This window comes from Ambystoma mexicanum, chromosome 2q (assembly GCF_040938575.1).
Source record: "Ambystoma mexicanum isolate Mex_15411 chromosome 2q, UKY_AmexF1_1, whole genome shotgun sequence".
Taxonomy (NCBI): domain Eukaryota; kingdom Metazoa; phylum Chordata; class Amphibia; order Caudata; family Ambystomatidae; genus Ambystoma; species Ambystoma mexicanum.
The window spans coordinates 823,090,682-823,116,535 of record NC_090924.1 but is presented as its reverse complement, the minus strand read 5'-3'; the positions used below and the strand labels follow the sequence as shown (position 1 = coordinate 823,116,535).

Sequence of the window (25,854 nt, the reverse complement as noted above, 5' to 3'; positions counted from 1 at the left end):
AGAGATCCACTTGAGGGGTCCCCCAAAGGGCGAAGATCTCCAGGAGAATCCCCTGAGCCAACTCCCACTCGTAAGAGATCGCGCTCTGCCTGCTCAGAGCATCCGCCGTCTCGTTTTCGTCTCCTGCCAGATGAACTGCAGAGATCCCAACTTCCTGCTGGATTGCCCAGAACCAGAGCTGCATCGCCTCCCTGCACAGAGGAAGTGACCCTGCCCCCCCCTTTTGTTGAGGTAGTGCATGGCCACTGTGTTGTCCGTCAGGACCAGGACATTCTTTCCTCGCACAGTCGGCAGAAAAGCCTAAAGGGCTAGCCTGACGGACCTCAGCTCCAACAGATTGATATGGAGTCTGGACTCCTACAGAGACCAACGACCGCTGACTGTCAACTCGTTGGCATGAGCTCCCCATCCCATGAGGGATGCGTCCGTCACAATCGTCACCTCCGGCCAGGGCAGCCAAAATGGAGCCCCCCTCATCAGATTGCCTTCATCGGCCCACCACAGAAGGTCCTGGGCGACCGAAGACGGCACCTGAACCAGGTCTGACATCCTGCCGGAGGACTGAGACCACTGGAGCTTGAGTGCCCATTGCAAAGATCTCATCCGCAACCTGGCCTCTGGCACCAGAAAAATGCAGGATGCCATGAGGCCGAGCAGTTTAACGAACTCTAACGCTGGGAGATTCTGGGCAAGTTGAAACTTGTGCACCATCTGCTGAATTTGATGAGCCCTCACCTGGGGAGGAAAACACTGCCCCAGGGACGTGTCGAGCACTGCTCCGATGTACTGGAGCCTCTGAGTTGGTGTCAAATGGGACTTCTTTAAGTTGAGGGAGAAGCCCAGCTTGTGGAGGGAGTGGCAGGTGACTGACAGATGATCCAGGACTTGCTCGGGAGAGCGCGCCCTGATCAACCAATCGTCCAGGTAGGGGTAGAAGTGAATCCCCCCTTTCCTGAGGTGCGCTGCCACCACTACCATGAGCTTGGTGAAGACCCTCAGGGCGGAGGTCAAGCCGAACGGCAGGACCCGAAACTGAAAGTGCGAGTCGCCAACCGCAAACCTCAGGTACTTCTTGTGCTTTGGATGGATAGGCATATGAAAATAAGCGTCCTTGAGGTTGAGAGACACCAACTAGTCCTGAAGTTGAAGAGCCTGGAGGACTTGAGAAAGAGTCACCATCTTGAACTTGTCCTTCCTGAGGAGTTTGTTCAAACCGCGCAAGTCCATGATGGGTCTCAATCCCCCGTCTTTCCTGGAAATCAAAAAATAAAGGGAATACCATCCCTTGTTCCTCTCCGCTACAGGCACCAGTTCTATGGTGCCTTTCTCCAGCAGGGATTGAATTTCCTGCGCAAGGAGCGGATCCAGACTCTTCAAAGAGAGATTCCCCAGTGGATTGTCTTGAGGCCTCTGCCGGAAAGGAAGACAGTAGCCGTGGGTTATGATCTCTAGAACCCACACATCTGAAGTAATGGCGCGCCACTCTGCAAGATGCTGCGCCAGCCTTCCCCCAATCGGCGAACCATGGGACATGGCCTCATGACTGAGCTGAAGCGGCTGCGGCGTTGCCTCAGGGCAAAGAGGCAACAGCCCGAGCAGCGTTGGCACCTCGAGTAACTTGTTTTCCACCTCTGGCACTCCTACGGTGGCCCCTTTGACTGGCAGCTTCTCTCGCTTTACCAAAGGATGAGTAATAACGAAAGGAACCTTCCCTCCGTTGCTGTCCCCTAGGATGAAAAGGCGGAGGTTGTCGAACTGCAGCACCCAACGACTTTGCTGCAGCTTTGGAGGTCTGCAACCTCTCAAGGCTCTTGTCAGCCTTGCTGGCAAAAAGATGTTCCCCGTCAAAGGGCATGTTGAGGAGCCAGCTCTGCACATCAGGAGCAAACCCCGACTTCCGCAACTACGCAAACCTGCGTATCACGGTGCTTGCCGCCATGGACCGGCTGACGCAATCTGCCATGTCCAAACCCGACTGAACGGCCTCACACATAGCATCCATGCCACCCTGAACCATGGCAAGGAAACCATCCCGTTCATCCCCTTCGGGAATATGTTCAGCCGCCAAGGAAACACAGTTCCACAGAGTGTGCGTGAAAGGAGACAAGGCACAAATGGAGTTGGTCGCCTGAACCGCCATACCCCCTGCAGAAAACACTTTCTTCGCCCAGCCGTCAAAACGCTTGTCGTCCCTATCAGGAGGGATGGTAGGGTACGACGCCTGCTTTGCCGGGGCCGTAGCCGCCTGCACCACCAAACTCTCTGGAGTAGGGTGCTTGGACAAGTAGCAGGGGTCACTACTGGCTGGGCGGTATTTTCACAGCAAAAACTTGCTCACTGCCGGGAGACTCTCCGGAGCAGTCCAAGCCACTGCCACCCTTCTTTGCAGAGCCATATGGAATGGCAGTACCGGGTCAGTTGGTGGACCAATGTCGAGGATATCCATAAGGTCATCCTGAACAAACTCCCCTGGGGGAGCAGACCATCCTAAGTACTCAGAGACCTGTGACATAAGTCGCCGGTACGAAGAATCGGCATGAGTGCCAGGATCAGGCCTACAAAACTCCACCTCCGGAGAGGTGTCCAGTCCACTAGCATCATGCAGGGACTGCCTCAGGTCCTCAAACTGGCTATGGCCCGAGAGAATCTCGTCAGGCACTGTGTCAGGCACCATGCCATCATTGGAGCCCTCATCCACCTCTGAAATTAATTCCAGATGGCAGTAAGAAGGCACAGAACTGGAACCAAAGCCATGCTTGACCTTGGCCAGAGCCTTCCTAGGTGGTTCCCCCGAGCCACGGGGTACACCCGTCGACACAGCCCCGAAAGCCGTCGAGTGAATCGGCGCCGATGCCGAGAGAATTGGCGTTGACGAAAGACGCAGCGTCAACAGCATCAACGGCGTGTACACAGGCCTCGAAGGCGGAGCCCCGAGCGTGTCCCTCGACATCCTGGGCGCCGACTACATTGACGACTTCCTCGGAGGAGGAGCCTCGAGTGAGTCCGTCGATGACCTCGGCGCCACAGGTGTCGATGTCTTCCTCGAAGACTTCACAGGTTCACGCGGTCTTGAGCGCGTCGAGGACCGGGACCAGGACCGGGCATGCCGCGAACGATTCCCCTTGTCCGAGCAGGACCTTTCCTGCGAATCTTGAAAGCCACTCGACCCCGAAGGCGTGCGAGCAGCGTCTCTCGGCTGATCACGACCGACCCCACTCGGAGGCGCGGACGGACCAGTGCCCTGCGATTCGAGAAGCCCATTCCTCCGGTGTCGCATGCTTGGTGGGGTAAGCGACCCGCCGACAGGCGGAGTCCTCGGATGAGGACGGGGAAGGCGACCGATGATGGCGCTTCCGGGAGTGCCTCGAAGAGGCAGAGGAGTGGCGAGACTGACTCCGGGACCGCGACCCACTGGACTTCCGTCGACGATGCGGAGAGTCGCCCCTCGAGTCGTCCGTCGAAAGCCCCGTAGACCTCGACTTCCGAGGCTTGGACACCTTACCTACCGATAACTTCTTCTTGCGCTCCCGCAAGGCTTTCGACGTGAGCGACTGGCAGTCGACACAGTCATCCGTGTCATGGGCCTCCACGAGGCACCAGAGGCAGGCGTCGTGCAAATCCGTGACCGACATCTTGGACCCACAGTCCCTGCACTTCTTAAAGCCCCGACGCGGTGTGGAAGACGAGGTAGACATCTTCACGAAGAAATCGTACACAAACAGGTTCGATGAACAACAGAAACTCCAAAGAGTCGAGACGTACCGAGATTCATGAAGCGAACACGTTCGCGGAAAAAACGAACTGAGGCTACGGGCGTCGTGCGTCCTACTTATCACATCAGGTGACGTTGGCCGTCGGAGGAGGTCCTCGAGGACGGCGCATCGACGTAGGACACAGGACGCAGAAAATTTTCCCAAGCAGCACAGCTGTGGTGATTACTGTCATAGATATGGAATACGTCGGAGGACCCAATCCCCTCGAACCAATATTACAAGAGCTGCACATGCAGTTAGTAATACCAAACCCCCATCATGGTACATTGACAGTAACCCTAATCATGGTACATTGACAGGAGGATACACCCCTCTGTGGGGCTTACCTTACTGAAACAGGTGTCGCAGGACTGCTCGTCCCATCTAAACATCCGCTGCATGCTGTTGCTCTAGGCAATAATGCAGAGTAAATGTAAGCGGCACCGACCAGGATGCCGCTTGACAGATGTCCACCTGCGGGATTCCGGACCACATTGCCGACGATGACGAGGTGGATCTTGTTGAGTGGGCCTTTGGACGTCTTTCCAGAGGCTTCCCTGCTTTAGAGTGGCAGAAGGCAATAGTCTACGACACCCAGCAGGCTAGTCCCTGTTTGGAGATCGGTTTTCCCTTTACCGAAGGCCTATAAGCCACAAACAGTTGTCCCGTACGCCTAAAATCGAGAACAACTGAGATAAAACTTCAAAGCTCTTTTGACATCCAAAGTATGGAGAGCTTTTTCCGTGAAAGAAGAGGCCGCCGCGAAGAATGTTGGCAGCACAATTGAAGAATGCTTGTGGAATCTAGTAGGAATTTTTGGTACGAAATGAGGGTTGGTAGCCAATACCACCTTGTCCTTGAAAAAACGCAGGTATGGGGGGGGATCAATCACCAACGCTTCAGTTCCGACAGTCTTCTTGCTGAAGTAATAGCCACTAAAAAGGCCATTTTCCACGACAGAAATTGTAGGGATGAGGAGGAGCCTTCATTAGACCTGACAGTACCAGATTGAGACTCCAATTAGGAGGGAACTTTTTGGCTGGAGGAAAGGTCCGAAATAAGCCTCTCAGGAAATGCTTAACCAGTCGATCGCTGAACAACAGAGTTGAATGTCTTTTACGAGTAAATCTTGAAATGGCTGCCAAGTGAACCTTTATGGACGAGAAAGACAACCCTCTTTCCGCTAAGTGTAGCAAATATAAAAGAACTTGCTCTGACGCGATATTTAGGGGGTCCACCCCCGGTTGATCCCTGCACCACACACAGAATCTTTTCCACTTACATGCATATGAAGTATTCGTGGGCGGAGTTCGCGCTGCCTCTAAAATCTAATGCCGCGGCAATCTGAGGAAATGTTCAGGGCACCAAACTCGGAGAAGTCAGGAGCCAAGCTGTCAGGCTGAGGGCACACCTGGGTCGTGATGCCAAACTGCTACCTTGTCCTGGGATAGAAGGTCCGGAATCTTCTGGAACCTCACTGGCTCAGTTATCGACAGCTGGAGCAGGTCCGAAAACCACGACTGTCTCACCCAGTAAGGAGCAACTAGAATCACACGACATGGGTATTTGTGAACCCACTAGAGGGTCCGTCGAATGAGCTGCAACGGAGGGAACGCATACGCAAACCTGCCCGGCCACGGGAAGGAGAATACCTCCCCCAGCGAGCCGGGTTGCGAAAAGCTCCAGAGAAGGATGAACCCACTTCTTGAAGATGTTCGCCGGTTGTTGATCGTTCAACTCCCACTCGTGCAGTTAATTCATCTCTCTGCTGAGAGAGTCTGCTTGTACATTGTTCACCCTTGGCAGTTGGTAAGCCATTATGCTTATTTCCTGTTCGAGGGCCCAAAGCCATATTTCCTGAGCTTTGCTTGAGAGCGTTCTTGCTTCCTGAGGTAGAACATGGTTGTTGTATTGTCTGTTAATATTCTTACGACTGATCCCCGTATGCGTGGTAAAATAATTTCAGAGCCCAACGTACCGTTCTTAACTCCAACACGTTCATGTGAAGGGTTGACTCTCCTGGGGACCATTGGCCTTGAACTTGCAGGGATCCCAGATGGGCTCCCCATCCTGTCAGTGATGCATCCGTTACCACCGTCAACTGAAAATCCGGTTCCTGCAGGGGCATCCCTCTCGCCAGATTGTCTGAGAGCTGCCACCACCGAAGCGCTTGTAGAAGCTCGCTGCTGATGTTCAACTTGTCGGACCACAATCCGCGACTTTGGGACTATCGGTCTGCCAGAAATTCCTGTATTGGTCTCACGAAGAGACGACAGTTGTTCACTAACGGGATACACAATGCCATGGCCCCCAGTACTGACATGTATTTCCTGACTGACACTCTGGTGCCCACTTTCCACTCCTTTGCCTTTTGTTTGAGCTTTTGAACTCTCTCCAAGGAAGGCTTCACTAGTCCTGAATGAGTTTGGAATCCCGCGCCCAAAAATACCAAGCTCCTTGAGGGAGCTAAGGAGGATTTCTCAAAGTTGATTGCAAAGCCTAACCGCTGCAGAAGTTGCATGGTGGCCTCTATGCTTGCTTGGGCCGTTCCCGGCAACGAGCCCCTTACCAGCCAATCGTCCAGGTAAGGGTAAACATGATGACCTTTTCTTCGCAGCCATGCTGCCACTGGAGCCAAGCATTTTGTGAACATCCTGGGAGACGACTTCAGTCCGAATGGAAGCACTTTGAATTGGTAATGACTCTGACCGACTACGAACCTTAGAAACTTTGTGTCGTCCACGCATGGGTATGTGGAAATATGCATCTTGTAGGTCTAACGACGCCAGAAAATCCCATGGCTGTATAGACCGGATGACGACCTGAAATGTAAGCATTTTGAACTTCAGGCGTTGCAGAGTCTTGTTGAGAGCTCGAAGGTCCAGAATGGGTCGCCACTTGCCGTTGGGTTTTTTGACCATGAAGTAGCGTGAGTAAACTCCCAGACCTCTATCGGCCACCGGAACAAATTCTATAGCCCCTTTTTGCAGCATAAGCACCACTTCGTGTTGTAATATGTGGAGATGGAGTTGCGCCGAATACACAGGTGGGATGTGAGATGGTATATTCTTGAACTGCAAAGAGTGGCCTAGTTTTATCGTGTCCAACACCCAATGGTCTGAGGTTATCCTTTCCCACTCGTCGACACGACAGGACACACTACCTCCCAGGACGTCCTGAAGTTAGTCATTGTTGGGACTTTGACTGCTTGCCTTTGGTGGACGAAGAAAGTCCTCCTCTTCTCCTCGAAGCCTGGAAATCTCGGATTCTTCGTGTCGCTTGGACAGCTCGCCTGTAACCTTGGGAGGAATATGATGACCTGTTGAAACTCCGATCCCTGGATGCCACAAATCGGGAATTCACTGACGCTCCGTGGAAGGGACGAAAGGACCAAAATGCTCTACCACTTTGTAAGGCTCCGAGCGACCTTGCCGTGTCTGAATCCTCTTTCATGCCTTTAAGGGCCTCGTCCACTTTCTCCCCGAACAACTGCTCACCCTCACATGGCATATCGAGCACCTTATATTGGACCTCCGGTCTAAAGTTCGTACATTTCAGCCAGGCTGGTCTTCTCAATACCACTCCGTTATTTATTTGTTTGAAACCGGATTCCGCCAAGTCCACTGCGATGTTGATAGAGTGGTTTGATGCCTCTTCCCCTTCACGGACCAGTAACATGGCTGTTTTTCTGTGCTCCTCAGGCAGGTGTTCCAGGATGGAGGCCAAACGATGCCACATCTCGTGGTCGTATCTTGTCATGATAGCCAACAAGTTAGCCGCCTTGCCCGTCTTCGCTCCCACTGACAAGACCTTCTTACCAAAAGCATCCTGCCTTCTAGCTTCACTGTCCGGAGGTGTCGTACACTTATGCTGCGATCTGGTTTTTCTGCCAGCCGCTGCCGACACTACCGATTCTGGCGAGGGCGGTGCGGTCAAACATTTAGGAGTTGAACCCGGGGCTTTGAACTTCTTTTTCAACCTGCCCTTGATTGCAGGTTCCGAAAATGGATGGCGCACGGTTCGCAAGCCTTCCTGCCAGACGTGGTCCAGAATGGGAACCGGGAAGACTGACTTCCTCCTCTTCCCCATATGGTCGAATAAGAAGCATTCCTTCTTTTCTTCCTCTGTGGTCAAACCAAATTCAATACAGGCTTTCCCCATCATCGCGTGAAAGGAGCTGATGTCATCTGGCGGCGACGGCTGAGCCGGGCTTCTCGGAGCTTCTACGTCTGCCTCCAATTCCCATGTTGGATCTCTCGAAGGGGACAATGAAATGTCTGAGAAAGAGTCTCTAGGCCCTTGTTCTGACTCTGAATCTTGCAATTCCCCTTCTTCCGAGTGTGAGCGTGGAGGCTCCTTGCTAGCTGGACGGGAGGCCGGCAACCCGGTCGTTAACGATGACCGCGGAGCAGGACCTCGTTTGTCGTCTGCAGGCATCACCGGTATTTGTAGAGGTGTACTTATGGGGGGTAACCTTGCATCCAATTGGCTCAATAGAGACTGCAGCGTGGTCAACACATGTAATGATAACATCGACTGAGGATTTAGCAAAGACCATGTAACGGGGACACTTTGCATTCCCGAGATCAAGAGCAGTGCAAGATCAGCTGGACCAACAATTTGTTCACGGTCTTCCTCCATCGACGATATTGAGAAAGCCGATTCCTGCTGCAATAGGGTTTCTGGCAAAACTGCATCGTACAATGCCCGTTGCTAAACCTCTGGAGGATCCACCGTCGACGATGTCCATCTCCGAGTCCCTTCAATCATCGCTGCCGGGGTCGACGAAGCCACTGCAGGTATTGCCTGCGCCGGTGGTAATGAACCCGTCAACGACAGAACCCCTGTGGAAGACGGTGGTGGCTGTGATGCAGGCTCTTTAGGCGATCCTGCCTTTTTTGAGCTAGACCGATGTTTCGTCGAGTCTCTACTCGAGGAAGACCTGTGATGGTCCCCTGTGGAGGAGGTCTTTAAAGGATCCTTCCTGTCTTTTTTCGACAAAGATGAAGAGGAAGATTTTCCTTGACCATGTTTTGATGACGAAGAGGATTCTTTCGCCGGATGTTTCTCTGAGGGACTTTTCTCTGTGGAACGTGGCTTCTTCGCCGGGGGCTCTGCAGATACAGAGCGGCGATGAACTAGCAGAGATTTAGGCCTCAATGCCAGACTGTGTACAGATCCTACCTCCAATGAAGGGTAGGCCCCTTCATTCAGCCACGTCACCAGACGCCTATTACGATCTTTCAGCGTCTTTTGTGAGAATCCCTTACAAATTTCACAGCTGTCCGCAGAATGATGCAGGTGGAGACAATAAAGGCAATCCATGTGCCCATCTCCTTCGTAGACTTTCTTCAGTCCGCACGTGGCACACAGGCGGAACAACGCCTTCCCAGACATTGGGAAAGAAAGTCAAAATTCAACCTTGTAAAGAGTAGACAACACAAGGTGCTCCCGCTACTTTGTAGACGGTTGAAATCTGAAGGGAGTCGCGGGAGCGGGGCTATTTATAGCCTACATCCTATTGGGTCATGTGTAAGCGGCCCGAAACGACATAGATAGGACACAGAAGTGTCAACATTTTTTCCAATGGAAAACGTCTTAATAGATTTACTGAGGGTTCCCAGCCTGACGGTGGGGAATATTCGAAGCATGTGAATCCATGAAAGATCCAATGCTGGAGAAAACAGATTTATAAGCAAGAAAGCACTTTGCAATGAGTTAAACATGGGCAATACATCTTTTTGGTATATGCCGAATTGGCAGCCAAATGTAGGAAAACTTGGCCCACGTTCCGCGGGGAGCCACCAATTCATGAAATTAGCAATACGATACAAACGGCACGCACTTGAGGAAGGGCAATAACTGAACTATATGAAGTATCTATTGTTAAGCCCCACAAAGCGTTACTCAAAGTGAGAGGCAAAGGGGATGCAGACCTGTCTCACCAGGATGCAGAATGTGGTAACATGAAAACAGTTTCACGTAACATTCTTTTAAAATATATTATAAGTGTCTTCAGAGAGCATATTTACTGTCAAGCGTGCAAGATGAATAGAAACTCAGAAGAAAAATACCCCAAATGTGGAAATATAGAAGAGCATTTCTTACACATGTGGTGGGAGTGCCCACATGTACAGGAATTCGGGGTGACAGTAGTTGAGGAACTAGACAAGTATACTGAATGGGGATATCTCCGACTATTAAGGTATGTTTATTCGAGCTGGTTCCAATACAGAAAAGAAGCACTCTTAACTAGATGTGTATTATTAGGAATACCGTAGCAAACAGAAAAATTGTGATGCAATGGAAAACCATTACCCCTGTCAATATCAACATGGTCGGGAGTATGATCAAGTGGGCAGCAGAAGAAATTAGAAAGATGTGAAAGACTAATGTTAGCACATTATTGGATAAATGTAAGCTTTCTGTACTGTGTAATCCAACAGAGAGGCGATTGTCTCTGGGTGTGGAGGAGTTTTGGTTTTTATATTTGTTATTGTGGTTGCTATAATTAAAAACATATTGCTATAAATAGAACTATGTTAAGATAACCAAAGATAAATAAATGCAATGAAAAAATAAAAAGTAATCATTCGACCAGTTACCACTACCTCTCACCTCTTGAATAAGGGCATTATGCCGCAAAACCTTCCGTGCTTTCATGATACGCACTATAGCAGCTTGAAGATACATTTTTCTGTCTTCATCCACAGCACTTCTGGTCTGTTCCACCTCCTACAATATAATAAGGAATTATGTTAAACCTTTCATGTATATGCCAACAAATTGTTCTCCCATTTTGAAATATCTGCTATTGCATTGTTACTGGCAGAGAACATTATATTCTAGTTAATCAAGCACCAAGGATGTACAATGACATTGCCCTGCATCTTTGGAACACGTGTACATATGTTTATTTTCATCTATATAGTGTTTAACACACAATAGATTTCCCTTTCTGTTGCAACCATTATCAATATTCCAGGTTTCCATTCCTACTCAATACAGTTGACAGATAAAACAGAATTTCATTTTTCTTGCACTTGCATGGGAGATTAAGATTGCCAGCACAGTATCAAGGCAATACAGGACCATACTTTGGGACTGCCAACACATTCTCTACTGTTCTTTTTATAATATCTACATAAAGGTTCTCTGACAATTTTTCCTCAGGCTTTTCTTATAAGGCTTAGAGCAAGTTCTAATTACTTTATTAACCAGTTCAACAGAGACTGTATGTGGATTTGTTCCAAGAACACTTAAATCGAGGATAAACCCAGAAAAACTAGCTGGAGATGGATAATGCAGGTGCAGATAAGCCTATTTGTTTCTGGTATATCAAATAAAGCTAAGTGACGTTTTTCATGGATTTTAAGCTAATGGAGCCCTGAGATAATTGCATCTCTTTCTTTATTGTGTCATTTGTTATAAAGTGACAAAGCAAAGTCAGGATTGCAAGCAGAGGGGCATGGGAGCCTGGAGCTAATGACTGGTGCCCATTTCAAACAAAATCACTAGCCGTCCACGTTGTTGATGAGAAACCTTTATGAAGGAATGAAGAGAGGGATGAGAAGGGGGATTGTGTAGGCAGAATACTGGGAGAATGCAGGTCTAGTGATCTCCCATAGTTCCTCCCTTACAAGGAGTCCGTCAAAGATTATCAGCAAACTAAATTAAGCACAGTGACAGCACCAGTTTGTGGTGGGGATGCAGGAGAGTTTGGTCCATGTCTCAAGCATCAGGGAAGGAAGATGTGCTGAAACCTGTCCCAGTCCTGATTATGGCTTTTCAAGATGGCAAACATGGAATACTGAGAGGAAGAGAGGATGGGCATAGGCGGTGGGGTACAGCTTATGACTGATGCAGCACCTGGTGTCTTGATACGAGAATCTGCGATGAGGCTAGCATTGGCAGCCAGACCACTAGTGGGCCTTCAGGCAGGAAGGATGGGTGTTGGGAGAAAAAGCTGCAGAGAGCATCTAAATAAAAAGCCATCTAGACGCCACTCTGACCATGTCCCGCCACGTCAATGCCATTGCTTCCCCTGCCGCATATGCGACCAAACTAATGCAAGCCAACCCTTTTTATCCACTGACAATTGCCACGGCTATCGTCGCATTCAAGCTGGATTACTGCAATGCCCTCCTTGGAGGGATTTCGGAGAGAAATCTAAACAAGTTGCGAACTATACAGAATAACGCACTGAGAGCTGCCTTGGGCCTAAACAAACATGACCATATCTCTGCAGCAAGGAAAGAAGCACACTGGCTCCCAGTCAGAGCACGAATTAAGTTGGCAATTCTAACCACCACCCACCGATGGCTCAACACAGCACCTCGCTACCTGGCCCAGAGACTCTCAAAGCCGCACACCTCAAGACTAGTCATTTTAAGGTTCAAATGGACCAAAGCTGGCGGATCAGCTTCACTGTCTCCGCTGTCACGTCCTAGAACTGCCCCGCCCTGGGAGCTGAGCCTTCCTACACCTTGGTCAGGAAACAACCAAAAACTCACCTGTTTTAGTAACAGCCTCAATCGCCTGCTATCTATTGTTTTATCTCCTGTAACTAGCGCCTAGACGCCCGCGGGTTAAGGGCGCTCCTACAAATGTATAGATCTTCTATGTGGGATACATTACTCACCGTAATCGTATTTTTGATGCTTGTATCTGCTTAGATTCACATGCTGTGCATAGGCCGACATCTAGTGGAAGTTGGAGTATTACAGTTTGTTTTTCGAAACTCGAAAATGGGCGTCGACACAGGGCGTGCCAGTAATACTATCCCTAGTGTGACGTCCACTGTACCCATGATCCCTCACGCGTGTAGGACCCTCAGATTGTATTATTTCTGACATGAGGTAGCGTGAGTACAGATAATTCAAGCAGATAGAAAGAAAGGTAAGACTACAAGCTTCCATGCGCCTTCTCTCAGAGAGGAGGAAGGGTGGGTCGCATGTGAATCTCAGCAGATACAAGCATCAGAAATACGATTACGGTGAGTAATGTATCCCTTCTGAGGCTTGTGGAATCTGCTTAGATCACATGCTGTGCATAGATTAGCGAGCAGTACCTGAAGGAGGTGGGATTTGAGAAGGGTCATGAGCAAATAAATGTCTTAGAACCGCTTGTCCCACTTGTGTATCTGTCTTGGAATGTGTGTCAATGCAGTAGTGCGGAGTAAAAGTGTGAATAGAGCTCCAAGTAGCTGCTTTGTAAATGGTGTCAAGGGGTACATTTGCAATGAAAGCCAGAGTGGCCCCAATGCCTCTTGTAGAGTGGGCTCTCGGCGTGAAAGGCAGAGTTTTTTCAGAAAGGGAGTAACACAGCTGGATACAGTTAATAATCCAATTAGAGATGGCACCTTTAGAGACGCAATCCCCCTCTCTGCCTGTAGCTACGGAGACAAAAAGTTGGTCTGTTTTCCTTAGCGGTCTGGTCTTGTTTACATAGTAGAGGACCGCCCTACACACATCTACGGTGTGTAGTTTCACCTCAGCCGAGCTTTGTGGGTTTTGGAAGAAAGCCGGAAGCTCGATGGACTGGTTCATGTGGAATTTGGAAATAAACTTAGGTGAGAACCTAGGGTGTGTACGCAAAACCAGTTTATCCTTGTGAACTGTAAAGAAAGGATCCTGCACTGACAGAGCCTGAATTTCACTAACCCTTCTTATGGATGTAATAGCTATTAAGAAGGCTGTCTTATAAGTCACGTGTTTGAGACTGCTTTTATGCATGGGCTCGAATGGGGGGCCCATGAGTTTAGCTAGCACCACATTAAGGTCCCACCCTGGTGGTGGGTTTGAAATAGGAGGGTGAAGTCTCTTTACTACTTCCATGAAGGCTTTAACCACTGGAACTTTCCACCACGACACCTTGTTATGGGAGGTGGTGTATGCTGACAGAGCTGCCAGATGCACCTTCAGTGAGTTAAAAACCAGTCCTGCATCCAGCAGGTGGAGCATGTATGTAACAATAGTTGAAGGAGTGCAATCAACTGGGTTGTCTATTCTGGCACCAGATAACGAATCTCTTCCACTTGTCAAAGTAGCAGTGTCTCGTGTTAGGCTTCCTAGATTCTTTTAGGATGTCCATACATCTTTGAGGTAAATTTAGATGTCCAAACTCTATGACCTCAGGAGCCATGCTGCTAGGTTCATTGAGCTGGGTAGAGGATGTGCTGTTTGACCTTGATGCTTGGACAGTAGGTTGTACCAGCCTGGGGGTTTGATGGGGTTGCACGTCGCTAGTCTGCGTAAGTGTGGGAACCACGGTTGTCTCACCCACTTGGCAGCAACTAGGACGAGCATCATCAATTCCCTTTTCATCTTGTTCACCACCTTCCTGATGAGGAGTTGGTGGAAAAGCGTATGCAAACATTCCTGACCAGTTCATCCACAGGGCGTTCCCCTGGGATCCTGGTTGTGGGAATCTGGACGCGAATCTTGGGCATTGTCTGTTTTCGCTTGTGGCGAAAAGGTCTATGGTGGGGGAACCCCACTGAGAGAAGAGTTCTTCTACGATTTCTCTGTGTAGACACCATTCGTGCTCCTCTGGGAGGGGGTCTCTGCTTAGTGCATCTGCTGGAGAATTGAGATCCCCTGGAACATGTTGCGATGACAGGAAGATGTTCCGTTTGAGTGCCCATGTCCACATTTTCTGGGCAAGTTTGGACAGATTTGGCGAACGAGTCCCTCCCTGCTTGTTTATGTAAAACATGGCTGTAGTGCTGTCCGTCCGGATCTGCACTGACAGATTCAGCAGGTAGGGTTCGAACGCTTGAAGCGCTCTGAATACTGCCAGAAGCTCTAGCAGGTTGATGTGATTCTTGGCCACTGAGTGAGACCAGAGCCCCTGAGCTGTGTGGTGGAGGAGGCGAGCTCCCCACCCTGCCAGGCATGCATCGGTTGTGACTACCGCCTGTATCTCGGGATCGTAAAAGGGTTTCCCCTTGGACAGATTTTCTCTTGTCCACCAGTGAAGGCTTTGTACCAGTGTTGGCGAAACAACCACTAGATCGTCCCACTAACCACTTGCCTGAGACCACTGTTTCGCCAACCATTCCTGCATGGGACGCATGCGCAGGCGCGTGTGGGGGACCAGGTAAATACATGACGCCATCATGCCTAGCAAACGCATTGCTTTGCGTACCGTTATCTGACGACCGGCCTGATATTGGGGAATTTGCAGTAGTATATTCCGAATTCTCTCCTCTGATGGAAAGGTGAACCCCTCTTGTGTGTCTAGGATAGCGCCTAGGAACTGTTTGGAGGTGCTTGGCACCAGACTTGACTTTTTCTTGTTTATTGAGAAACCCAATTCGAAGAGGAGGTCGATTGTTCTTTGAATGTTCGTTCTGCAAATCGCTGGGGTTTCCCTCGTGATGAGCCAGTCGTCCAGGTAAGGGTACACCGGGATTGCCTCCCTGCGTAGGTGTGCTGCCGCCACTGCCAGTACCTCGGTGAATACCCTTGGAGCCGAGGCTATTCCGAAGGGCAGTACCTTGAACTGGTAGTGCCGACTGTCCACCTTGAAGTGCAAGTACGTTCTGTGCGCGGGGAACATGGAAATATGAAAATAGGCATCTTTCATGTCCAATGTTGCCATGTAGTCCCCCTTTTTTAGGAGGGGGATTACCTCTTGGAGAGTAGTCATGCAAACATTTTGGGGCTTGACATATTTGTCTGCAGGCCGTAAATCCAATACTGGGCGCATTGTTAAATCTTTCTTTGCTACAAGGAAGTAAGTTGAATAAATACCCTTGTTTACCTGGTGTCCCGGGACGAGTTCGATCGCGTCCTTTGCTAGCAGATTGACAATCTCCTCGAGGAGGATTCTTTGGTGGTCTAGAGAATGTGTTCTTTGTCGTGGAGGGTGGTTTCGGGGACGCTCTAAGAGTTCTATGCAGTATCCTGCGGACACTGTGGACAGCACCCATCTGTCTGATGTGATCCCTTCACAAGCTTGGGTGAAGTTGGAAATGCGTCCTCCTACTGGAGATGCGTGAGAAGGGACCCTGAACGGAGCGTCACTGTTTTGGTGGAGTTGTGCCGCTGCATCTACTGGGGCTGCCTCTACCTTTATCACGTCCTCTCTTATTCCCTCTACTATAACCTTGGGTAGACTGTTGGTTATTGTTCCACTGCGCACCCTGGCTCTGGGAATAGTTTTACCCTCTTTGGGAATTTTGTCCGCGTGTGCGGCGAAAATTGCCATTACCGCTTTGATTAGGGGGTTTGGTGGTTAGCTGACCTAGGGACTTGAGTGTTTCATACTCGTCCTTGGCATTTTTCAGCGCGTCCTCGACCGCCTTACCGAACAATAGATCTGGCTCCACCGGTTTGTCTAAAAATGATGCTTGTGTTTCGGCCTTGAATCCAGACTGCCGTAACCAAGCGTGTCTCTTGATAACAGTACCCTCTGCTATCAATCTACCGGCATTATCTGCGGCATCAAAGGTTGCCTTTAAAATGCAACCGGATACAGCTCTTTAGGGGCTCTGGGGCGGAATCTATGAGTGCAGCGACTTCCTCCCACTGGTGGCAGTTATAACTCGCCAATAGGGTGGTGGAGTTGGCGATTCTTGCTTGGTAGGCAGAAGTGGAGGCAACCTTTCTGCCGAACCCATAGATTTTCTTGCTCTCCTTGTCGGGAGGAGCTTCTGGTGATGACAAGGGTGTTCCTGCCCTCTTGCGGGTGTTTGTAACGACTAGGGAGTCCGGTTTCAGATGCCCTCTTATATACAGTGGGTCTGATTGGGCTGCCCTGAATAGCTTCTCAATCCTGGGATTGACTGCCCTGGTGAGATTGGGGTTTACCAGTGAAGGGTCTATTCTTCTTTGGATGGACTTAAGGATAGGGATGGCCTGCGCAACAGGTCTCCTTTCTCCCACCAACTCTTCGGCAAAATATCATTTCTCTTGAGCACCCTGGGTGTCAATGTGGAAGTGGCTTGCTGCCCTAGATAGGACCTCATTTAGGAGGGGCTGGTTGTCGACGGGGGAGTTGGTAACCAGTGGTTCTTTATCTACCGGGGAATCTACCCTGTATATTTCTGGGTCGTCCTCTTCCTCCTCTTGTTCCTCATTGTCCGCATAGTAGCCTGTCCCAGTCTGTTCTTCCAACATGCTCAAATCTGTATCCTCACAAAGGGAAGGATCTTCTTGTTCCTGAGAATAAGGGTGAATGTGGAAGGGATCTGAAGACCTTGTTGTTTCGAACCGGGACTTTTTACTTGGGGGGGATAGGATCCTTGGAGCATGAGGGTGCTGACCCCGTCGGGGTTATAAGTGAGAAAATGTTCAGGATTTTTAGAATAGAAATCTGCCAATGATGACATTCTTGACATGACTATGTCCTCACTGGACCACTCTCTTGAACTGGGAATGACTTTGCCTGGGGGGAGTTTCCCTGACTCATCTATAACAGAGGTGTGAGGCCTGTCTGTCTGTTTGAGTGGAGTGGAAAGTTTCTGCGGTGTGGAAATGGGCTGAGGCTGCTTCCTCTTCCTCTGTTGTTTTCCCCCCTCCCCGTGGCTGGAAGAGTGTTTGCCCTGCTTCTTTGGGCCTTCTGAGCTTTTCGACGCCTGGCGTCGAGCTTCGGTAGTGGTGGTACTATCCTTTGACCGTGTAGGTTGGGATTCGGGAATGGGCGTTACTTGTACTGACGCCGACTCCCGGAGTGCGGTCTGGGGATAGAGGTCGGTTTCATCTTCCGACGATCGAACCTCGGTTACCTTGGGGAGCGAGGCACTTTTGGCAATAGTGGATGATTGCCTGGCGTCATGCGGCGATCTAGATCGCGAACGCCCAGAGGACGCCGATTCGGACCAATCCCTATGTGCCTCTTTCCGAGAGCTCGACGTGCGTGTCGAGTCTCGGTGGGACTTCGTGTGTTTGGAAGTGCTGTGGGTTGCGCTTACGTCGCCGGGGGTCTTCCCCATAGCCGCCCTGCCGGACGACCTTTCGAGGTCAAGGACCTGCGCCTGGCTGCCTTTCGACGCCGTGTTGCCCTCGCCGTCCGAAAGTACGGCGTCGCTGTCGTCTCTGAAGGCACCCTCCGCGGCCATGGCCTCTTGACGCCTGGCGTGGTGGGCCCAACGCTTGGTGGAACAGTCTTTTAGTGTTTTAGGCTTGAACCTACTACACGCTCTGCAATTTGCCTCGGGGTAGTCCCTTGGCAAGCAGAGATTGCACGTGGTGTGTCTGTCAACCCAAGAATACTTGCGGTTGCACTTTGGGCACAACTGGAAAGGGGTACCCTCCATACGCACCTTGAGGCAGCGGGCTGGTAAGTGTAGGAATATATATAAGAGAATATATAAGAGTGTAGAGTATGTCCACCCCCCACTCTCCCTACTTGTAGGGCCGAGGCCAGAGGACTTCTGAAGCCCGGGCTGAGGCCAGAGGCCTTCCTAGGCCCACTCCGTCGCGAAGCTCTCCGGTTCGGCGTCGAGTGTCGAATTTCGGTTGCTCAACGTTAGGGTGGAGAAAAAAGGGGGAAATATAACAATATTTTTCAAATTATGGCTAATGCCAGGGAACTCCGCTGAATGCTTCCGACCAGTATGGCGGAAAAAAACCTATCAGAGGGTCCTACACGCGTGAGGGATCATGAGTACAGTGAACGTCACACTAGGGATAGTATTACTGGCACGCCCTGTGTCGACGCCCATTTTTGAGTTTCGAAAAACAAACTGTAATACTCCGCAACTTCCACTAGATGTCGGCCTATGCACAGCATGTGATCTAAGCAGATTCCACAAGCCTCAGAAATATATATATAAAAGTAACAATGTGTCTGTGGGTTTGTGGTGAGATTTGTGAGTTTGTGGCTTGGCGAAGCGTTGTTCCTTATACAATTATACACGGTTTCACCAATCTGCGCCACATTTTGCATAGTTACCCGTGAGGACCCTCCGGACAATACTGGCTACATGACAAAGGGCATCTCCCAAAGAAGCAGCACCAGTGCGTGTTTGCCCGTGTTCGCCTGGAATGCCAGCCGTCAACCAGCAGCGACTGACTAGGTGGTCTAGGTGGGGAGTACAGCAATCACTGTATTCCAAAAACCCTGTACTGTTCTTACCTACATAACATAGCAGAGCATACCAAAATTAGCCAGCAAGTAAATATAATTTCTATCACTGCTGTGTACCAACCTTTAGGTGGTTTTATTTCATGGTTGTATCCCAGGCGTAGCTGTTCTCCCTCTAGGTGTTATGCATTTACATTTGTCACTACAATTTAGGAGTTCACCCTCTGGCCAGGTGAAGTTTAGCCACGCGCCACACTCAGAAGTATGGAGATTAGTCATTTGTCACAACAGATAGGACAGTGTAGATTAGCCATATAGAAGAATTTAGCAAGTAGCCAAAGCACTAACACTCTGCTTCTTCTTCCTCAAATACACCACCCAAGCACTAAACACGCTGACTGGGCTAGCCAACCTATACCTGAACACACACCCAACACAAGCAACAAACACTTACAACAAACAAACCCAGACACTGGACTTTACCTATACAGACACAACAAACCCAGTGCACACAACCTTTAACACCTGCCAATATGCACATAGAGACCCCAACATAACAGTTACATGGAAACATCCCAGGCATTGGACGTTACCCGTACAGATACAACAAGCCAGTGTGCACAACCCTAAATACAAGCAATCTATACAACAAACAACCACACATAAAACATCCCAGGCACTGGACCTTTCTCGTACTGATACAACAAGCCAGTGCACGCAACCTACCATCTGTAAGCCAACACACACCAGATGCCAGTTTCTTCTGGTTTTGGACCTATCCTACCATTCTTCCCTCACTAACCAACCCGGTCCTCTTTCTTGCAAAGCCACACAAGCGCCTACAGACTGCCCTTGGGTGGTATCGGTGGGCGGTATAAATCAACTTAAACATTTGGACACCCCACACCTTTTCCATGGATTTCGGCAAAACGCAAAATTTGTTTGTGGGTTTGTGGCTTTGCGAAGCGTTGTTCTATATACAATTCCAGACGGTTTCACAAATCTGCAACACATTTTGCATAGTTAACTGTTAGGACCCTGTGGACATTACTGGCTACATGACATTTCGACACCCCACCCCTGTTCCCAAATTTCATTAAAAGCAACATTTTTTGTGGCTTTATGGCCTGCCGACGAAGTTGTAAACCATGTTCACCAGGAAGGGAAACAAAAAATGTATGAGGTGAATGGACCCGCGAGGTGGAGGTGAAGGTAGGTAGCATTCCAGACGTTTCTACATTTTTGCCGCCACAGGTGAATTACTTTTCCAGAGGATGTTTGCGAGATGGTGCCCGCCGATGAAGCCGTAAACCATGTTCACCGGGAAGGGAAACAAAAATGTTTGCCGCATCAGGTGAATTACTTTTCCAGACGATTATTGTGAGATGGTGCCTGCCGATGAAGTCGTAAACCATGTTCACTGGGAAAGGAAATAAAATATGTTGTTTCTCCACCAGTCCCGACACGAAGAACAAATCTATGTTTTAAGGCCCTAGAATGCATGGTTTCCGAGATAGTTGCACAGAAATGCCCCACAACGTACTGCCCCACGCCAGGGTGAGGGGACAGGTGGAGAGAGAGAGCACAGAAGGTCCCATTATGCAGCAGCACACCAACTCTTGCCCCCCCCTCTCCCCAACATCTGCTCCGGGTATGTCAGACAGCCACACGCACCCATTCTCATTGCAGTTTACTTCAGGGTCCAAAGCACATCAAGCGATAAGCGAATCGGAAAAGCGACCTACAGGATCATTCATTTTCAACAATTGATGAGTGTTTTCCTCTCTGTCTACAGAACCCATTCGGATAACGAGAACTTCTGCTAGTAAACAAATAAATAGATAAGGTGTAGCTTGGGAGGGGGGGCAGTGTTGCTGCAAAGAGTTACAAGAGGGAGATAACCAAGAGGATGGAGGTGACTGTTACATCCTGGGGTGAGACAGATTGATAAAATTAACAAGGTCCTCCAAAAGCGACCACCCTCCTTTCTGCTCTCCGTTTGGAGCCTTTCCTACATTGTGCCTCCCTACAGCCCTGAGTAGGGCCAAGTAATTATGGGTAACCAAGCCTGTGAACCCTGACAATAGGGACAGGAGAGAGGATCTAGGAAACCCACATAGTGTCTTCTCGAGGTGGATTGTGGCTATGTGGCACGGATGACACTATTTGTGATGGGCCCCATGATATACAACATTCATCCCCATCGTTTACACAGTCAATTCTCACTCAAAAGGCAGCATATGGCCTTCAACTCAATGGTAGCTCTGAAAACCAGTGGTTAAAACGAAAACCCTGAGGAAATGGGGAAGGGTCACTGATTAAGACTGGCTGATGATGTAAACTGAACTAAAGTGGGACTTTGCTAATACTTTGCTTGTATACTAATATTGGGCAGAAGTGTTTAAATTATTGGGGTAGGATTGTCCCTTAACATGCTACCAATCTCGATATAGAATCCTCCCAGATCTATGGTCATCAGTAAATGAGCAAATACCGTAGCTACAGCAATGTCTTGCTCCTTGTATTACACATTAAAGCCCTCCACCTTAGTTAGGAGCAGCCATGCCAAGGGTTCAGATCTGTTTTACTTGCTGTAGTATTCTAAGGTGCCCTCTAAGCTACTGGTGCAGCAAGCATACCATTTTTAATATTGAAATTCTCCTTCAACGGTCTATCAGCTATTATGCTATAGCTCAGCATAATTGTCTCTCTCAAGTCACAAGATTTCTATCATGGTTTCTTTATAGTTGCAGTTTCAAAGCAAACTTTATTCTGTCATTCTTCATATAAGTTACTCACCGTAGTGATGATGTACTCCTAGTCCATAGCTCCCTTTCCTCCACATTTAAGGGGTGTTCGTCCCGTAGGGAGGGGCACATTTGCAGAGCAAGAATTCCTGCAAATTAATATTTTGGGGTTGAAGCTCACACACCTGCAGGGCAGATATTGCATCCACTGCCAATGATGACACCCCCTATTTCCCTCACATTACTTGTGCTTCTTAACTAGCAAGCTTATTATAGGGGGGCTGGAGGAATGGGGACTATGGAGAAGGAGTACAGCAGTCACTAGTGGGAGTAACCTATTTGTATTGCGTCACGTCCCCTTTGCTTCATACATAATGGAAGAGTACCAAGAATTAATTCTGGGTGGCAAGAGCTAGCCTATGCCAAAAGGTTCTGGAGGACAGCCTGTCTGAATCTAGCATCTGCCTTGCTATTGGTGTTCATACAGTAGTGCTTGCAGAAGGCGTAAGGGGAACAAAACGTAGCTGCCATCACTACGACATCCGACGATCCGTGCCTTTAAAAAGCCACTGCTTTGGCTTGTGAGAGAGATGGTATAACAAGTAGACACTGACACAAGAGCTGCAAGTTTCAAAATCTTTATTGATGGTTGGAAAACTCCTATCTTGCCCTATAACTAAGATGGGAGCATTCTCCACCATCAAACAAAAAGAAAATACAGCCCCAGTAAGTCCTTAGTCAAAACAAAATGGCCCATACTAATAAACCCAATGCCTGCCCTGTTTCTAATATAATACATGTGTAAAGGGAATGTGTAGTGCAAAAAAGGAAAATCAGTGTTAAAATGAAATATCAGTATGGCTGAGTAAACTCCCTTCCCCATGTTTTGTAGCACTGGGTAAGGTGGCACACTTGGACCTTGCGGCACACTCTGACTTCGGACACAAGGATGCAGTTTGTTTCGTGGACCAGGGCCCACTTGGTCTTCCACAAATGTCACTAGTTTATCCACTGGACCTCTTGACTTTCTCTCACTCCAGCCCAGCTCACCTTTCAGTATATCATACAGTTCAACAAAGTTTGTTTCCTTCTGTTTAGCACAATTAAGTACAGGTTTCACTCAGCCGGGCTCAAACCTTTCAATCAAAATTTGTGGGGTTCCCTTCCCCAAATTTCAATCACACTTAAATAGGCTTCCCTCCATTGGGCTTGAGCCTCCTTTCACTTTCCTTCCGCTGTCAAAGACTTTCGACTTTTTCTCTCCTACACCAAGGCCTCTTTGTAAATGAGGTTTTGAGCACAGTACTGATTTCAAAGTTCAAAGATATCTCTCATATCCAGGTTTCCCTCAGTCGGGATCAAACCTAACAGTTCCAAGACATTGCTCCCATCCAGGTTTCCCTCTGCTGGTATCAATCCTAACAGTTTAAATCTAGCATCTCAGTCTTTCTTTTCCCGCCGCTTCTACGGCATCAGACATTTCCTAGAGACTTTCGATTGGGCAATCTTCTTTTGCCGGACCACTCTGTTACTCTGTAACTTTAAGTTACAGTTCTTTACAATGCTTTGCTTTCTCTTGCATCTGATAGGTACGCGCGCAACCTTAATTCGTCGGATACTGTTGCCGCCAAGTTTCATTTAACACAGACCGGACTTTCATTGCTTTCATCAACTCACCGGCTGTGTTAATTCATTTTCGTGTTTCGCGGCTTTGACCCTGAAGTCCAAGCTGATACCACAACTGCGGATGCACCTCCCCAACTCTGCCATACACCCGGAAGGGGGGGTTGGTATTCTTGAAACACAAAAGAAGTTTGTCTCTTCTTTCCAGCTGGGCTTCCTTGCACAACTTTCAAGGCCCTTCAGAGGTAACTATCTCTAGCCAGGGTGCCCAAGGTGTCTCCATACCTAGGTTCCGTCCCTCGGCCTGTCACTCTGCTCCACCTGGTTTGCCGGCGACCTGGAAGAACTGCTCCTTGTCATACATCGCCTCGCTCAGAGTGGGCTTCAGTGTTCCGCCTTTTAAACATGTGGGGAGAGCAAATATGTAACGGGTGTTTGTAATTAAGATCAAGTGCCTGACTCTGCATGATCTTATTAGTGGGACATGTCCAATGTATTGCATGGGTGGTACTCCTTTCAGCCTCAGACCTCCTCTTCCTCGGCTGAGTGTTTGTGTAGAAAAGGGGGTGGGGGAATCTGGGTAGTTGGAATGTTCTAAAAAATAGGACAGGACAGGGGTATTTGGATAGGGGGATACCATGTCTCACCATTGTGCGTTCCACCCCCACTTCCCGAGGACCCCTCACCCAGGTGATCCTCCCCCACTTGTCCACCCCCAGCGTCTGGATCCAAAGGGGATGGACGTGCCCTGGCCACCTGAGTGAGGGATTCCCCAGGGTTTAGGCAGTGAAATGCCCTGTGGTTTTTCACAGGCTTTAGCACTGTTTGTATATGAAGGCCGCTTAGGATAGGATTTTGATTTGAAATGAGCAAGACTCACATCTACACCACTATCCAACGTACTACAGATGGTTTTAGGCCTGGATGTGTGCTCCCAAAAAGTAATGAAAAGATGATCAGCCTTTCTGACGGATTTCATCCGGTCCAGCTAAAATTATAATGCCCTGCAAACATGCAGACAGTGCAATATCTGCTCTGCATTGGATGCTGGATTTGGAAAGAGGACCAGTAGAGATATTTTTCGGTTGATGTGAAATGAAGAGACAATCTTTGTTAAAAATGTAGAATGTGTTTGCATCATTACTACATTTTGAAAGATGGTGTATAGGTCAAAGAAGCTGACAGCCTGCATTTTTGTTTATTTTTATGGTTGTTTATTACAAACCTTTTATTACTGATACAACACATCAAATCACCAAAAATGAACGTTCACAAACCAAATACAAGAATCTACCCTATCTAACAATGTGGGGCTGCAGCTAAAAACAACAAAAATCACAATAGAAAAATATATAAATATATCCCCTAACAATTCTAAAATGACTTCCATATATTTCATTATGCAAACATCAACGATGGTTTCTCTCCCATTATAAACATATTCTACCACTCCTTGGGTGGTAATGAATTGGAGCTTTTTACAACATCACTCGTGTGAGTAATTCTTGATGTTTTTAAGCCTGTGCATTTCACCATCAGTGATTTGGCAGCCTCAAAAATGTCCTTTTCTTGGCAGTACCTGCAATAAGCATCCTTTTTTTATCGATCCGTCTACGAGAAGCTAAAACATCTCGACTAGGCAGAGTATTCAATCTTAATCTCATGAACATGTCTTGGTAGCGAGTGGAGGGGAAATTAGTAAGGTAGGCTGGAAGCTGATTTATCGGTCTCCATTGCAAGTCCATATTTAATGTTACTTTATAGCTTGATCTCATCTCCCGAGTTCGAATCCAATCCTTCCTGGATCATTATCCTCTTCTTATCAGCAGTTTTTATTAGATTAAGCCTCGTTAGGTCTAGGCCTAGAAGCCTTTTCTCACAATTATGCTTTCAGGCATCTACCAGCAGTCCCTGTTCCCCATCCCCTTATTGCTCAGAATTTCAAAAGGAGGGGGTCGGCTCCAACTCCACACACTTATGAAATAGGGCCAGAGATCTCCATTCAATGATTCAGCATATGGATTGAAGCCCCACCTTGTATCGCATTGAAGCAATCAGCAAGGATTGGGGAGATGTAAAACCCTCTTCCAATAATAACCCTCCAAAACCTCCCAAAATTGTATTGGGAGTGTTAGGAACTCATGGTGGCAACACTAAAGACAGTCAAGTGATCACTGTTCAAGGGTGTGTATTGAACTTTATAATGGGTGAGATAAAAGTCCTAGTGGCGTCTTGTCAAATAAAAAGGCCCTATACTAAAAACATGATTGCCAATCCTTACTATGAGTTACAAAAGAAGAGTGTGGGATAATGTTCACCAGAAAAGAAAGAAGTGTTCACAAAATGATGAGTCAGAATGGTATGGCTGGGCCTCCCTTCCCCACGTGTGAAGCACGGGACAAGGCGGGGCTCTCGAGCACAGCACACTCCTGGACCGCGAGAGCATGAGGTTCACTGTTCAGTTCAATGACATCAAAACCCCTTCAGAGTCTAAATCTTTTTCCTTCAAAAGTCTCTTGCCTTAGAAGGTTTGCTGATTAGAAGTAACAAACAAAGGTTCTCTAGGCGATCGTTTTTCGCCCATGGGATCTCCCTCTGCCGGGCTCGGATCCCTTCTTGCAATTTTTGGGCGATTGCTCTTCGCCCCTGGGATCGCCCTCCGCCGGGCTCGGATCCCCCTTGTAAAAACTGGCCTCCCC

General features: G+C 48.7%; 1 protein-coding gene across 1 annotated transcript in view; it reads right to left on the bottom strand.

Annotated features, from left to right (window-relative positions):
- CUL2 (cullin 2) overlaps positions 1–25,854 on the bottom strand; it is a 1,882,542-nt gene that overhangs the window by 132,367 nt on the left and 1,724,321 nt on the right. Inside the window, exon 21 of the mRNA XM_069648039.1 lies at positions 10,371–10,487. Within this exon, the coding sequence (XP_069504140.1) occupies positions 10,371–10,487 (117 nt within the window). The remainder of the gene's footprint in view (positions 1–10,370; positions 10,488–25,854) is intronic.